This window comes from Rutilus rutilus (genome assembly GCF_951802725.1).
Source record: "Rutilus rutilus genome assembly, chromosome: 5".
Classification (NCBI taxonomy): Eukaryota; Metazoa; Chordata; class Actinopteri; order Cypriniformes; family Leuciscidae; genus Rutilus; species Rutilus rutilus.
In genome coordinates this window covers 43,111,048-43,124,816 of record NC_140213.1, presented here as the reverse complement: position 1 = coordinate 43,124,816, position 13,769 = coordinate 43,111,048, and the positions used below count along the sequence as shown (strand labels likewise).

At 36.9% G+C, this 13,769-nt stretch overlaps 1 protein-coding gene across 11 annotated transcripts in view; it reads right to left on the bottom strand.

Moving 5' to 3' along the window:
* The window catches only part of plekha7a (pleckstrin homology domain containing, family A member 7a), an 89,740-nt gene that overhangs the window by 32,081 nt on the left and 43,890 nt on the right, over positions 1-13,769 (bottom strand). For all 11 annotated transcript variants that reach the window (XM_084408711.1, XM_084408715.1, XM_084408714.1 and 8 more), the window contains 4 exons: positions 8,034-8,148; positions 6,345-6,449; positions 5,085-5,157; positions 3,316-3,416 (listed from right to left, as the gene is read on the bottom strand). In XM_084408711.1, coding sequence (XP_084264837.1) covers positions 3,316-3,416; positions 5,085-5,157; positions 6,345-6,449; positions 8,034-8,148 — 394 coding nt within the window. The remainder of the gene's footprint in view (positions 1-3,315; positions 3,417-5,084; positions 5,158-6,344; positions 6,450-8,033; positions 8,149-13,769) is intronic.

Here is a 13,769-nt window from a genome sequence, read left to right as displayed (position 1 = left end):
ATTGCTGGCTGAGCAGAATTCACCGCAGTAAGCCTTCTTTTTCATAGAGGATTAGTACAGATTACAGACTCTCTGCTGCCCATCTGAGTCACTTAATACTGAAAATCGACATCCAGATTCCAAGGTAAACATTCTCTCTTGTGTGAAGATTACGGTCAAATGATCCCTAACCCTCAGCGGACTGTATGATACAACTACTAGATACCCAGCTAACAGGGAATGTTCTCAGAACTTTGGCTAACGTTCTGCCAAGGTTCTCTCAAATTCACGAACAAACGCTCTTCCGGTAACATTAACAAAAGGTTCGTTCAGAGTTATCTGGTCGTTAATAATGTTCTCGAAATGTTGTTGTATGAAGGTTTTCATCATTTAAAGTGATAGTTCACCCAAAAAATGAAAATTCTGTCATTAATTACTTGTCGTTCCAAACCTGTAAGACTTTCGTTCATCTTCGGAAAACAAATGAAGATTGTTTAGATGAAATCTGATTTTTGTCTCTCCATTGACAGCGACGCAACTACCACTTTGACGCTTCAAAAAGTTCATAAAGGATCTAGATCGTAAAACGAATCCACATGAATTGAGCGGTTTAGTCCAAATTTTCTGAAGAGACTCGATTGCTTTATATGATGAACAGATTGAATTTAGGCTTTTATTCTCGTATTCACATTGATCAGCGAAAATAAACAGAAGCTCAACCGAACCTTGAGAACAAACCTAATTGGTTCTTGCTGAAGCTCAAACGGACAGAAAACTCTCAGATTTCATTAAAAAGATCTTCATTTGTGTTCTGAAGACGAACGAAAGTCTTACGGACTTGGAACGTCAACGTGACGGTGAGAAATTAATGACCGAATTTTCATTTTTGGGTGAACTTTCCCTTTAATGGGAACATTAGCAAAACATTCTTAGAACATATTTTGTTAGCTGGGTACTCGCCAGAAGGGTGAACAGTTTTGTAAACAGCACTCCTGGAGGAAGACGTGACACCGTAGGCTGTGTAAACTATATCCGTTAAGGAAGAAAAGTGAAACAGGAGTGCTGCAAAGTGCAAACTGAGATCAACTTGCACTTTAAACCATTAAGCATTAAGATCTTCTTCTTGAAAACTGGAATGTAGTCTCGTTCTGCTCCCACGTTTGAAAAAAAAATCTCTCTCTAGCTTGAGAACAGGGGCAGGAAGGAGATGAGCAGAGAGAGGTAGACTGGTTATGTAACCTTGTTGCCCTCAGGATGAGTACAGACCCATACATTCACTCTGTGTCATGAACCATGAGGACAACAATGAACCGCACAAGCTGCGGGGTATGAATCCACATAAAACACTGCTAAAGTCTTTGCCTACAAAAACACTCGCGCATAGATAGGCACCACTTAAGAAAGCTGTATATGTATAAGAACAGCTTGAATCATGTCAAATTTACAGCCTTCATGGGGAATATTTATTCTAAACTGAATGAAAATACCCATGTTGTGTTGAAGGTTAATTTTTAAGAAAAAAAAAAGATATGATCATGGCATGGCAACATGTTTTTCCGATACTTTAACCAACTTCCTTTTTTAAGTTATGAATTGAATCGACTTTTATAGCCAATTTGATTATACTAAAAAAATATAAGGCCGCAACTGAACTTTTTAGATAGGATTTTAGCTATTTTAAAGTATGTGGAATTTTCTAAATGCATCTTCTCTGCATTCTCTACACAAGGCTGAAGCCATGCAAGATAAGGAAGCATGCACATGCATAACTGCACAGTGACCCAATGTATTTAGCCATTGCACATAACAAAACAGAAAGACAGCTGATTGGGGAACGGGAAGCAGCTATTGCAAGAAAATTGAGATGAATAAGCAAGGAGTATTTACAGTCAGAGGGTCATTAGCACAATGTAAACCCGTATCACCCTGACAAAAGTTTATTTTGTGATAACTACTTGTACACAGCTACTTCGGTTGAACGGCTGTTTGGGACAACTGTCAGTTATGGACCATGAAAATGAAAATCCTGTCATCATCGACTTGGTTTCTTCCACAAAAGGAAATTTTGGTAACACTTTATTTTACAGTGTCCTTGTTACATATGTTACATGCAATTACCATAGTAATAACAGTAAATTATGCATAATTACATGCAACTAACACTCAACCAAATCATAATCCTACCCTAACCCTATACATGTAGTTGCTTAATATTACTCAGTACTTATATATATAATTACACTGTAACAATGACACCTTAAAATAAAGTGTAACCGAATTTTTTATTGAATTTTAGTTATGATAATTAGATTTTTTTCTCTAAATATTTCAATTTAGCTTTAATTTAGTTTTATATAAATTTTTGTTCTGTAATTTTAGCACTTAAACTTGACTTATTTCAGCCAAGGCAACATGAATTCTGAATTTAGTTTGCATTTTTCATCTAATACTCATATATTGTTTTATTATTAACAAAAAATATATTTGATAGTTTTAGTTTTAGTTAAGTGTGACAACACTGGGGGTCATGTAATCGAATTATGTCAGAAACATTCAAAAATGTTGCTAACAGTCGAATGGTTTGTTTTACACCCAAAGCTATTATATGACTTAAAAAGGCTACAGTGCGTAAAGAGTCATTTTGACGACTTTAATGATACTTTTTTGGTGCTAATCTATCTTTTTAGAAGCTCAAGTCCTCATTCACTTTAGTTTAAAGGGTTAGTTCACACAAAAAAGTATATTCTGTCATTAATTACTCACCCTCATGTCGTTCCAAACCCGTAAGACATTGAAATCTGTGAGCTTTCTGACAGTCTACGCAACTACCACTTTCAAGCACCAGAAAGGTAGTAAAGACATCATAACAGTAATCCATGTGACTCCAGTGGTTTAACCTCAATTTTATGAAGTGACACGAGTGTTTGTTGGCACAAAAAAAAACATAATTTGCCACAAAATATGAATCTCCGATGCACGTTCACGCACTGCTCTCACATCAACACAACATGCATGTGTCGTGGTGCTCTCATGAACGTGCATTGGAGATGAATATTTTGTAAATAAAGTTTAGAATGACATGAGGGTGAGTAATTAATAGCAGATTTTTCATTTTTGGGTGAACTAACCCTTTAAAAGAATGACCAACTACAGTCCATTCACTTTTCACAATTCTCATTTAGTATTATATTTAGTAGACAGTAAATAATTAATGATTTTTTTTGGGGTGAACTGTGAAGTTATACCGAAGTAAACATCCTTGCAATTTGAAGTGAAGAATACTTTGTATCATTCGTTTGAAAGTGTGTTGCTATCCGTATGAAAATGAGATCTTACCTTGAAGGCATATTTGCGGCTAATGTGATCTTCAGGCCCGACAGGAGCGATAGTGTAGCTGGGCAGAGGAATGCTACCCAGAACCGACTCTTCACGACTGTCTGTGGGGGAAAAACAATCCAACTGAGGAGCAGGTCAGGTTTTGACTTTGTGTCTTTCTTCCTTCCTGGCATGTGATACTCTCTGACCTGTCTTTCTCACACCACTCTGATAACATCATCACATTTCACACATTTAAGTTTAGCCTCCTTGATTCGCTCTGACCATTTCTTTCCAGTGGCGCGCTGGTGACACCGATGTGAGTGGGAGTGAGAGTGTGTTTATGTGTGGGTGTGTCTGAAACAGAGATCGAGTGGTGGGTTGACAAGCGATAAGGGTGGCTCGATTAGGACATAATGGGTTAAAAATACTTCAAGGTTGGTTGAAGGAGAGATTGCAAACCGAGGCAGGTCTCTCTTTCGTTTGAGAAAGCCGGGAGCTGAGGGGTCTGTGACTGGGAAGAGCAGACTGACTGGAAAATTAGGATGGATTACATCACATTATGACAACACAGGTTGGGGTGAAAGATTTGATACAAGAAATAAAGTAAACAGTAAAAGAGATAACTCACCCAAAAATGTTTATTTACTCAGTTATCTTCTGTTTGCAGTTATTCAATTGTTAAAAGATATCAGAATATATTCCTATGATTAATTTAAACTTTTATCAGAATATCAGTGATTAACAATTTAGACTTTGTCTGTTTTTTGCACAAAGCATTCATTTGGCTTCATAAGTTGTATGGTAAGAGTTGTGTAACCAATTACTGTGTTGCATAAACAACAGCATAAGGGTGAGCAAATAATGACAGAATATCATTTTTTTTGGAGAACTACTCCTTTAATTTAGCTCTCTCTTACGAAAAGGAAGTTTATTCAACTGTGCTATACTAAACACTTCTTTTAAACACAAAATAAGAGTATACTTTTTATGTAATTATCAGAGGTATGCTTGGCTTATTCTGACAAGTATAAAGAAAAATGTACACTTGCACTTTCTTTTACAGTAAGTGTACTTGCATGTACTTACAGTGTACTTACCTAAGGAAATACTTGGTAATATAAGGTAACTACATGGTTTAAGGGTAGGTTCAGGTTGTTGTAATTACTATAATAAGTACATTCTGTAGCATGTAAGTATGGTTGCCATAGAAAAACGTAGGTGTAAACTAGTTGTGTACTCAAAGTCTATTACTGTAACACTTAAAGTGCACTTAAAAGTATACTTAAGCCAATTTGGTCCCATGTACTAACATAGTATGTTTACGAGTATACTACTGGTACTTACAACATAAAATATACTTTTAATTCAACTTAAATTTATTTAATAAAAATTATGTAAAGTATACTTATTTTTTGTAATGGCTGTTTTTGTTTATAACAGCACAAACAAGGTTTGAGTCAGCTGAATTAGCATGTTGAATTCCCAGAGAGGGTTTGGTGTGATCCAAGAAACTGCATAAATATGAGAGAGATTAACCCAAAAACATCATATTACTTTCCCTGAGTTATCAACTTTCAGAGTTTGCTAAATGTGTCATGTTAAACTCTGGGGACAGTCCAAAGCAAAAAGATTGAGTTTGCAATCTGTTGGAAGTAGGACTTCATACGTACGACCATAACGCTATTACTAACAAAGTAATGATAATAATCATTATCTGGGAGAAAAGTCAGCAATTAAATGTCCATGTGTAAATGTGATTCTGTTTGATGTTTGGTGAAGACACTCACCTTTGTAGTAGAAGAGGCAATAATCAGCCAGAACAAACCATTTTCTTTTCCACAGCCGCATCCCTGAGCTGTCCTGAAAGTACAAAGCAACACACACACTGATGGGAAAACACACACCCTCAGGCAGCTGAAGACATCTGATGGGGAAAGACAGCACTTCAAACACACTTCAAAAAGGCAAAGCGCAGCGATTCCCTACGACAGCACCGTTTCACTTCCAGTTAAAGAGTTTATTCAAAGTCTATTATCAAAAACTATTCATGTAAATACACTCCTGATGTTTTCATGCCATGAAAGACTTGTGTGTTCATGTGTGTTTGTGTCTGTAAAACTCACTGGCTGGCTCTCAAAAAGAAAAACCAAATGAGCTGCCAATCTAGACAGCTTTTTGATGCGTTTGAACGTTCAAAATATGCTTTTCAACTGTCCAAAAGTGCCTATGATGCCCAAAAAAAACCATCCAGCGAGGCTGGGACCACTTCTTATGCTTTGAGAGACACATTTCCCCCGATATTCAGATGTGTGGTCAACCAAAATGGGGTTTTAAACCTTGTCCCACTTCTTTTTTGAATGATGTGGTCTTCTTGGGCAGCTCACTAGGTTTTGAAACACCAACATTTCTATATGTACTACATGTGTAACATTTCTGTCACATTTAGTCAAATGATATAAGGGTATAATTTTAAACTATGGGTTCGTGAAAGTCCCTATAAAGCTATAAAACAATGACATGCCTAATTATTAACTAATTTCTAACTGATTTCCAACTATAACTTATAACTTTCTTTCAATGAGCTGTTGAACTTTGAATAATATAGTAATATCATTCATAAGTTTGAAAAGTCTTTTTTCTCACCAAGGCTGCCTTTATTTGTTCAAAAATACAGTAAAAACAGTAATATTGTGCATGCTCTCAGTAATATTGTGTAAAACTCTGTGTAAACAGTAATAAAGTGTTTTCCATTTCAATATATTTTAAAATGTAATTTATTCCTGCGATGCAAAGCTGCATTTTCATCAGTCATTACAGTCATCAGTCTTCAGTGTCACGTGATCCTTTTGAAAAATCTTTGTAAAAATGTAACCCCAAACAGTGGTGGAAGTCATAGATATTATAAGTGTTACTGAGACATTCTGGCATTTTATACTAGGAGTTCCTGGTTTTGGGACCAGGAAGTCTAAAAACCTCTCATGTAAAGTATAATTTGAAAGCCAATGTTTGGTTAATCAATAAACAACTTCATTGATCAATTCTCTTACCTGTTTGTGGAGCCATCCACGTACCACTACAGGAACGCTGGGATTCCTCTTTATGGCATGATCTCGTTTGCCAAAGCTATGGACCCTTCCACTGGACTTGGATCCCTATATCACACACCAACACACACACACACACACACACACACAGAAGATGAGCAGGGGGATTGAAAGCTCATTCATCACACATTAGTCTCTAGACCGTCTGCCAGGGGTGCACAGCTGATCTTACACACCATCGCTGGCATTCTGTGGGCACGGCAACGAACGTAAGCCAATCACACAAGCCAATGCATTAATACGCCTAATACATCACCATCGCGCGCCGTCACTGCCAACGACAAGAGCTACGAGCAATCATTCATCTAAAACAGTCCGAACGCAGGCAGGAGATGACACGGGCAGCGTTCCTGCTGGTTTATCTCCCCGCATTAATCAAACTATGGCAGTCAGCCGTCACAAGTACACTTCAGATATTTTTGCACATGCATTCTAAGAGGTAAAATAACATAATGATGATTACAATGTTACCAAAGCCTCCATTATGACGCTATAAGTTAGCATCAAACAGCAGCTATTTTTATCTAGCAAAGGTCTAATTCCTTAGATCAGTTTGACTCGAAGGGCCACCATCGTCCAACACAATATTTGAAGGTCCCCTATATAATTTATATAAATAATATTAGATCATATTAAAGGGGGCATGGATATTTTTATTACTATTGTAATATGTTCCTTGAGGTTCAATTATATTTTTACGTTTTTTTGCAGAAATATATATAATTGTGTGTGTGGAATAATGATATTTTCAACCCACATTATGTCTGAAAAAATCCATTTTTAAGTGTCGGCTCCTTTAAGGCTTTAGGCTTGTGATGCAGCTGCTGTCAGATATGCATATGTAAAGTACTTGATTATAATTTTCATAGTAGTTGATATATTTAAAGTTAAACTATTTTAAATATACTAAATTGCAACATCATTACAAATGTGTAAGTAATTACAAATATAATGCAAGACATACAAGTTTAAACAGAAAGTATATTTTAGCTTATCATAAATACTTGTCAGTACATTCGGCAGTATATTTAACCATATTTCAAAGACAATAGAAGTAATAATTAAGATATTAGATTTAAAGATGCACTGAAGTCCTGCTAATTTTGCAGTTCAGTTTGCACTTCTTTAAAGTGTATTATTTCCGTAAGTTTGCAATGCTATTTTTTAAAAGTGTGCTAAAGTATACTACTTTTTCACAAGGAAAAGTTTGGAACAGTAATAAATAATCATGAAATTGTACTTATTGAGTGGATTATACCTTTAAATATATACATAAAAAAAAAAAAAAAGCATTATTCAGCTCATGTGCATCACATTCCAAACAATGCATCCTTGCACAGATATGCACCAAATCACTCACAATACGAATCCCGATCCGTTTCATGGATGTTCTGTGTCTGCTCAGAGATGGCAGTCAAGGGCTCTGTGTTTGTGTCGCCAGCACTGGGGAATAGTCACGCAGCCCAGAAGAATAAGCACTCTAATTACCAGAACAGATGCTAAACAAGCATGGAGAATGTTCTGCACCGTTAACTCGCTCGTCTCGTTCAGTATAGCAGAGGTACTGTCTTCTACTTTTATCTCTGCACAATCCCAGGTGTGTTTTCCTTCCCTCTCTGACTAGTTTCTGACCTTTGATCCCGACGTGGTGTCCACAGTGGAGGAGGTGACGGTGGTGGAGGCTTCACTAACAGTGCTGGAGGGTCGTGTGTTCGCCTGTGGCTGCTTCAGCATGTGTCCACCAGTCCTGTAGAGGAGAGCACAGTGATGCTTTTCAACAGGTACAGCAGATTCTCTGAGGAATTAGTGTTAAATCAGTGATGCACACTTTAAATCAAAATCAGGACATGGCTTGGTGTGATTAGCAAATCGTAAAAGTTGCGTTTTAAATAAATAAATATCTGTGGCCACGTTCACACAGCAGCAGATTACGGATGTCAGTCCTGTAGTTGAGTCCTTAATACGGTTACGTTCACACACAGTTCAGTTGTTTACGGGAGTGACAACCGCTTTCTATAACTGAACTTGCATCCCGTAAATATTCAGGACTCAGACTGTGTGAACGGGACCGGATTGGACAACTGGTTTAGACGACAACACACCACACATTTAGGACCATACAACAAAGCTTTGACTCGTCTCTCTTTCCCCATTTTAATTATCCATACTCTCCATAATTACCCTTTTGTGACCCTGCCTGGACCACAAAACCAGTCACATGGGTAATTTTTTTGAAATTGAGATTTATACATCATCTGAAAGTTGCATAAATACGCTTTCCATTGATGTATGGTTTGTTATGATAGGACAATATTTGGCTGAGATACAACTATTTGAAAATCTAAAATCGAATCATTGAGAAAATTACCTTTAAAGTTGTCCATTTATGTTCACAACTGTGCTGCATTCACTCACAAAAAGAAATGTTTAATATATTCCTGGTAGGAAATTTACAAAATATCTTCATGGAACATGATCTTTACTTAATATCCTAATGATTTTTGGCATAAAAGAAAAATCGATAATTTTGACCCATACAATGTATTGTTGGCTATTGCTACAAATATACCCGTGCGACTTATGACTGGTTTTGTGATCCAGGGTCACATATTATATTATTACTGCTTGATAATGGTAAGTCAATGGGTAGAACTTCAGGATGTTTTTCAGAATTTCACATCAGTGTAAAAGTGAAATCCTCTGTGATCAGAAGTCTCAGTCATAGTGCTAGTATAGTTGAATGCTAGCATATGATGCGTTTAGCCGGTGGCAAAACATGACATTTGACTGGAACTCTGCATGGTGACATCAATGACAAACAGTGTGTTTCACTGCTCTCAGGAGTTTGACCCTTCCTAAACTGACAATAGTAAGTCTCCACCAAACTATCATAGATATTACAGTTATTGTTACAACAGTTACAGCGTATTGTATTGGTACAAGAGTAACTTAGCCACCATTGGCACTAAAAAAATAGCACGGGCTCTTAACACTTTACACTGTTTGAAGCAGAACTATGGTATCTTAGTGGAAATGATGGTTACCATGATAAAGTGGTATTGGTAAGGGTATATGTGGCTAGTATTAAATATGAATGACTAGCCGTTTAAGCACTCGTACACTTCCAAATCAACTTCAATCCTGAGTTAATAATAAACAAATATTTCATTCAACACAGAAAAGAAGTGATATTTAATTGTGGCTTAAAGGGATAAGAAAAATCTAAATTCTTTCATTATTTTTTCACCCTCATGCCATTATAAAACTTTCTTTCTTCTTTGGAACACTTTTTTGTTGTCTATACAATGGAAGTCAATGGTGACCAAAACCGTTAGAAACAACCAACAGCTCTTCTTTTGTGTTCCACAGAAAATGATAACAGAATTTTCATTTTTGTGTGAACTATCCCTTTAAGTCTCCCATACAGAGCAATATTAGTGTCTAGCTGCCTATGTAGAACACTCCAAATCGGTCACTTATGAGGTTCCATGGCTGTTAGAAGTCAGCTGACTATGTAGGAAGTAGGAAGTGACTCACTAGGATTTGGAACTGGATTGACAACCATTCCAATGCAACACTGCATTGTCCATTACTAATTCACACAAGAAATGCATCGTACCAGTTTTTAATATCACAGGCTCACTTCAAAAAGCTTTTAGTAAATTACAGCTGCTGTGATGTGTCAAGTATAATTCCCCATGATTAGACAGAGAATGAATTTTCCCTTCAGCGCTCGCTGGCCTGAATGTCAAATACAATACATTCAAGGCATTCGACAGGCAGGTTATATTGCTGGGTTATGAACTTAACAAACAAAACTTATGAACAAAAAGCAAACTGACAAATACCTTTTAAAACATATTTCTGATAAATACTGCTTTAATATTCTGCATATCAAAATTATAAATGTCTTGACTGTCAATTTTGATCAATTTATTGCCTCCTTGCGGACTAAAAGTATTATTTTCTTTTGAAAAAAAACCAAACAAAACAAAAAATGGTAGAGCCAAAACTTTTGAACCGTATATATTAATTCTTATACATTTTTTGAAAAAAGTTGCCAGTCAGCTCCTAAGTTTTTGATCCCAAAATATATATATTTTTATGTATATCTGAACATGCAATATATCAAATTATTACATGGCTTGGTTGAATTCTAATAATGCGGTCTGTTATTTCTTGATAACAGACCGCTGCTAAGTATAACACACCGTTGCCATGAAAAACAGAGCGTTGCTATGGATGCAGGATTCTAATCGGAACTGACTATTTTCTTTAGCGGAAGCAGTACAATCGTTTTAAAATCAATAAACTCTTTTTTAAATCAATATTTTGTGTCAAATTATTGATTTATTTGGTGGGTAGCCATGTAATAAGCGGGATAATGTAGACCTGCGATCAGCCTGTCGGGGTTGTATTCGCTATAACAACCACCTCGCTATACATTATCCCTTACAGAAAGAACTGAGCCTCTTGCTTTAAAAAAAATTAAACTGTTTTATTCAAGCTTAATGTTTTTTTTTTTTTTTTTTTTTTTACACTTGAATGTGGGTAAGTTTCATAAAAAAAGTAAAAAAGCTGAGAAAATCACGTTTTTGTCAGAGACTGTGTTCGGATTGGATTCAGAACGATGATCAAAACATAGAGAGAGTACATCGAGTCCATCAACAGTCCTGTAGCTCGTCCTGGGTCGAAATGTCATTCGGTAACATTAGGCGATTTTGATTTATATGCTGTTTAATGCTGATGATCGCATTATTTTACATATGCATCTGATTACATATGCTATACCTTGTTTCTGCTTCTTCTTCACATGTCTTTTGATCAGGAGATTCTGTATTCTTCCAGAAGATGCGTAATAGCGCCCTCTAACCTTATAACAGTGAAAACACGGAAAGCCGGAAAATTCCGTCAATGGCGGGGAAAGAGTTAAATATATTCCAGCAGTCAAAGCTCAGAAGCACAGGCTCCTGGCAAACTAGGACAGAACCACGGCTTTTGGCTCCTCTTCAGTCAGAGAGGAACCAAAAGTGTCCTCTATGATCGTCAATATTAAAAATAATCAGAGCTGACTCAAGTTGCAGCTTAATCTTAGTTAGTGTTAAATCTGTTCTGTCTTTTATGGCAAAACTACTGCTTGACTGAAAACTTTGTCTGAGCATTTACAGATAAAAATGTCTCATCTCCCGATTCCAGCTGGCATAATTACAAAGGAAACCACAACTTTTAGTAAACAAGATCTATTGCCTACACAACAACGAAAGTTGTGCTTTGCATAACTCATTACAGTCTGACCTTGAGCCGTGTGTCAAAACATAAAAACAGAAGGACACAATATAACGTAATTCTGTAATTCCTAACCTATTCTCATACATTATGCCATAAGCTGGACTCCCATAACACCCGAACATTTACATAAACCTGTATGCATACATGTTTGTACTTTTTCATCAGTTTTAATCAGAAGTCTTTGTATAAGAGGTAGAGTCAACAGGGAGATAGTCGAGGAAACCTCACAGCACGATTCTCACACTTGGAGTCTAAGAACAGATGGCCAGACATACAAAGAGCCAACATACAAAAGAAACAGAAACAGATTGTGCTTATAGCACATTCACAACATCTGAGGAATCCACGTGCTTTGGGCACTCAAACCTCTCCGGCACTTTTATTCAGTGGCTCTTAGTAAAAAGCATGGAAAGAATCAGCATGGTTTAGCAGAATAGAATATTTCTAAAAGCATTTCCAAGCTAGCCTAAAATATGAATCATCAAAAAGATCTACATTTGTGTTCTGAAGATGAAAGTCGTACAGGTTTGGAACGACATGAGGGTGAGTAATTAATGACAGAATTTTTGGGTGAACTTACCCTTCAAACTAAATCTATTAAAACCATTTTTGGTAACTGGTAACTGAAAAAAAAAAAAACATAATAATAAAAAATTTAATATTAGGGAAATTAGAAATGTTGCCTTGGCAAATAAATACTATAATACTATATAAATGATCTAAAAATAGCACTGGTCTCTGGGATATTCTGGTGCTTAAGATATGTCAAGTGGCCTCTGGGGCCCCATACAGGGCCTGAGGACACCACGTCAAACTAGCCCACTTCATGGGCCGGTTGCACCAGCTGTGCGCAAGTTACAGCTTAGCCTAGTTTTGACGTAAATGGACACTAAGTTACGACTTACGCACTTCTAAATATTTTTGCGTTGCACCATTAAACTTAGTTGAAGCGTAACTCTACGTATAAACTAAATCTTTACGGCAGCCTCCGATCAGGAGTAGCGGTTGGACTAAAATATCAGACAGACTGCATCAATAAGCTCTTCTTGTACCTGACAGACTTCAGTTCTTTAGACATGTATGATAATGCTGACATTTACACTCGCTTACATTTTAAGAGAGAGAACATTATGTGAAAAGATTACTTTGTTAGCGGCTCTTTAACACGAACCCGTCCTAAACAGCGCGCCGCCGTGTGCATCGGTCCATGTTGTGCATGTCAAATATAAGTCATAATCAATAAACTTAATATCTTATGTTGTTTGTATCAATATTTATTTATTGATCCTTATTAATTTCATTTCAAATACAGTTTATGAATGTTATTTACATATAAAAACACTTATGTTATTCATGAGTTACCGGTATTCTCAAGTAGGCTATCGTATTTAATGGAAACTTATTTTTAGCGTTAGTAACGCGAGGCGAAAGAAGTTAGAGTGAAGGATAAACTGAAATTTACGGCATTTCAACACAACTTCTGCTCACGTATTTGAAGGCTGCTATTGGATCATCGAGGCTAAACGTCATATCATGTGACTACGCATTACTTTACAGAGAGCTGACGACCTACTAGCAACGTTCTGCCTTACGAACGGAATTAGTACAGTAATAAAGTACAGAGTTAGTTACAAACTAGCTAGAAGTCACTAAGCCTCTAGTGTGGACTTTACGTTCCAATTTAAGAAAGAACTTACAAGTGGCTGGTACCCATATCTGTAAGACTGAGGTCAGCAGAGACTGAACAGTCAGTCATTATACACTGATGAGCCAAAACATTTTGACCAGTAACATGAAGCGAATATCGGGGAAATTGAGAGACAAACTACAAACCGACGACAGGGTGTCGATCGATGCACGAGGGCAACAAAGGCTATCCCGTCTGGTCTGAGCCAACAGAAGGTCTGTGGCACAAGTCATAAAATTTTAATGATGGTTATGGGAGGAATGTGTCACATCACACAGTTCAGTTCATCACACTCTGCTGCGTTTGGCTGCGTAGCTGCAGACCAATCCGAGTGTCTATGATGACGATGTCCACCGCTGAATGCAATGGGCACAGGAGCATCGGACCTGGAC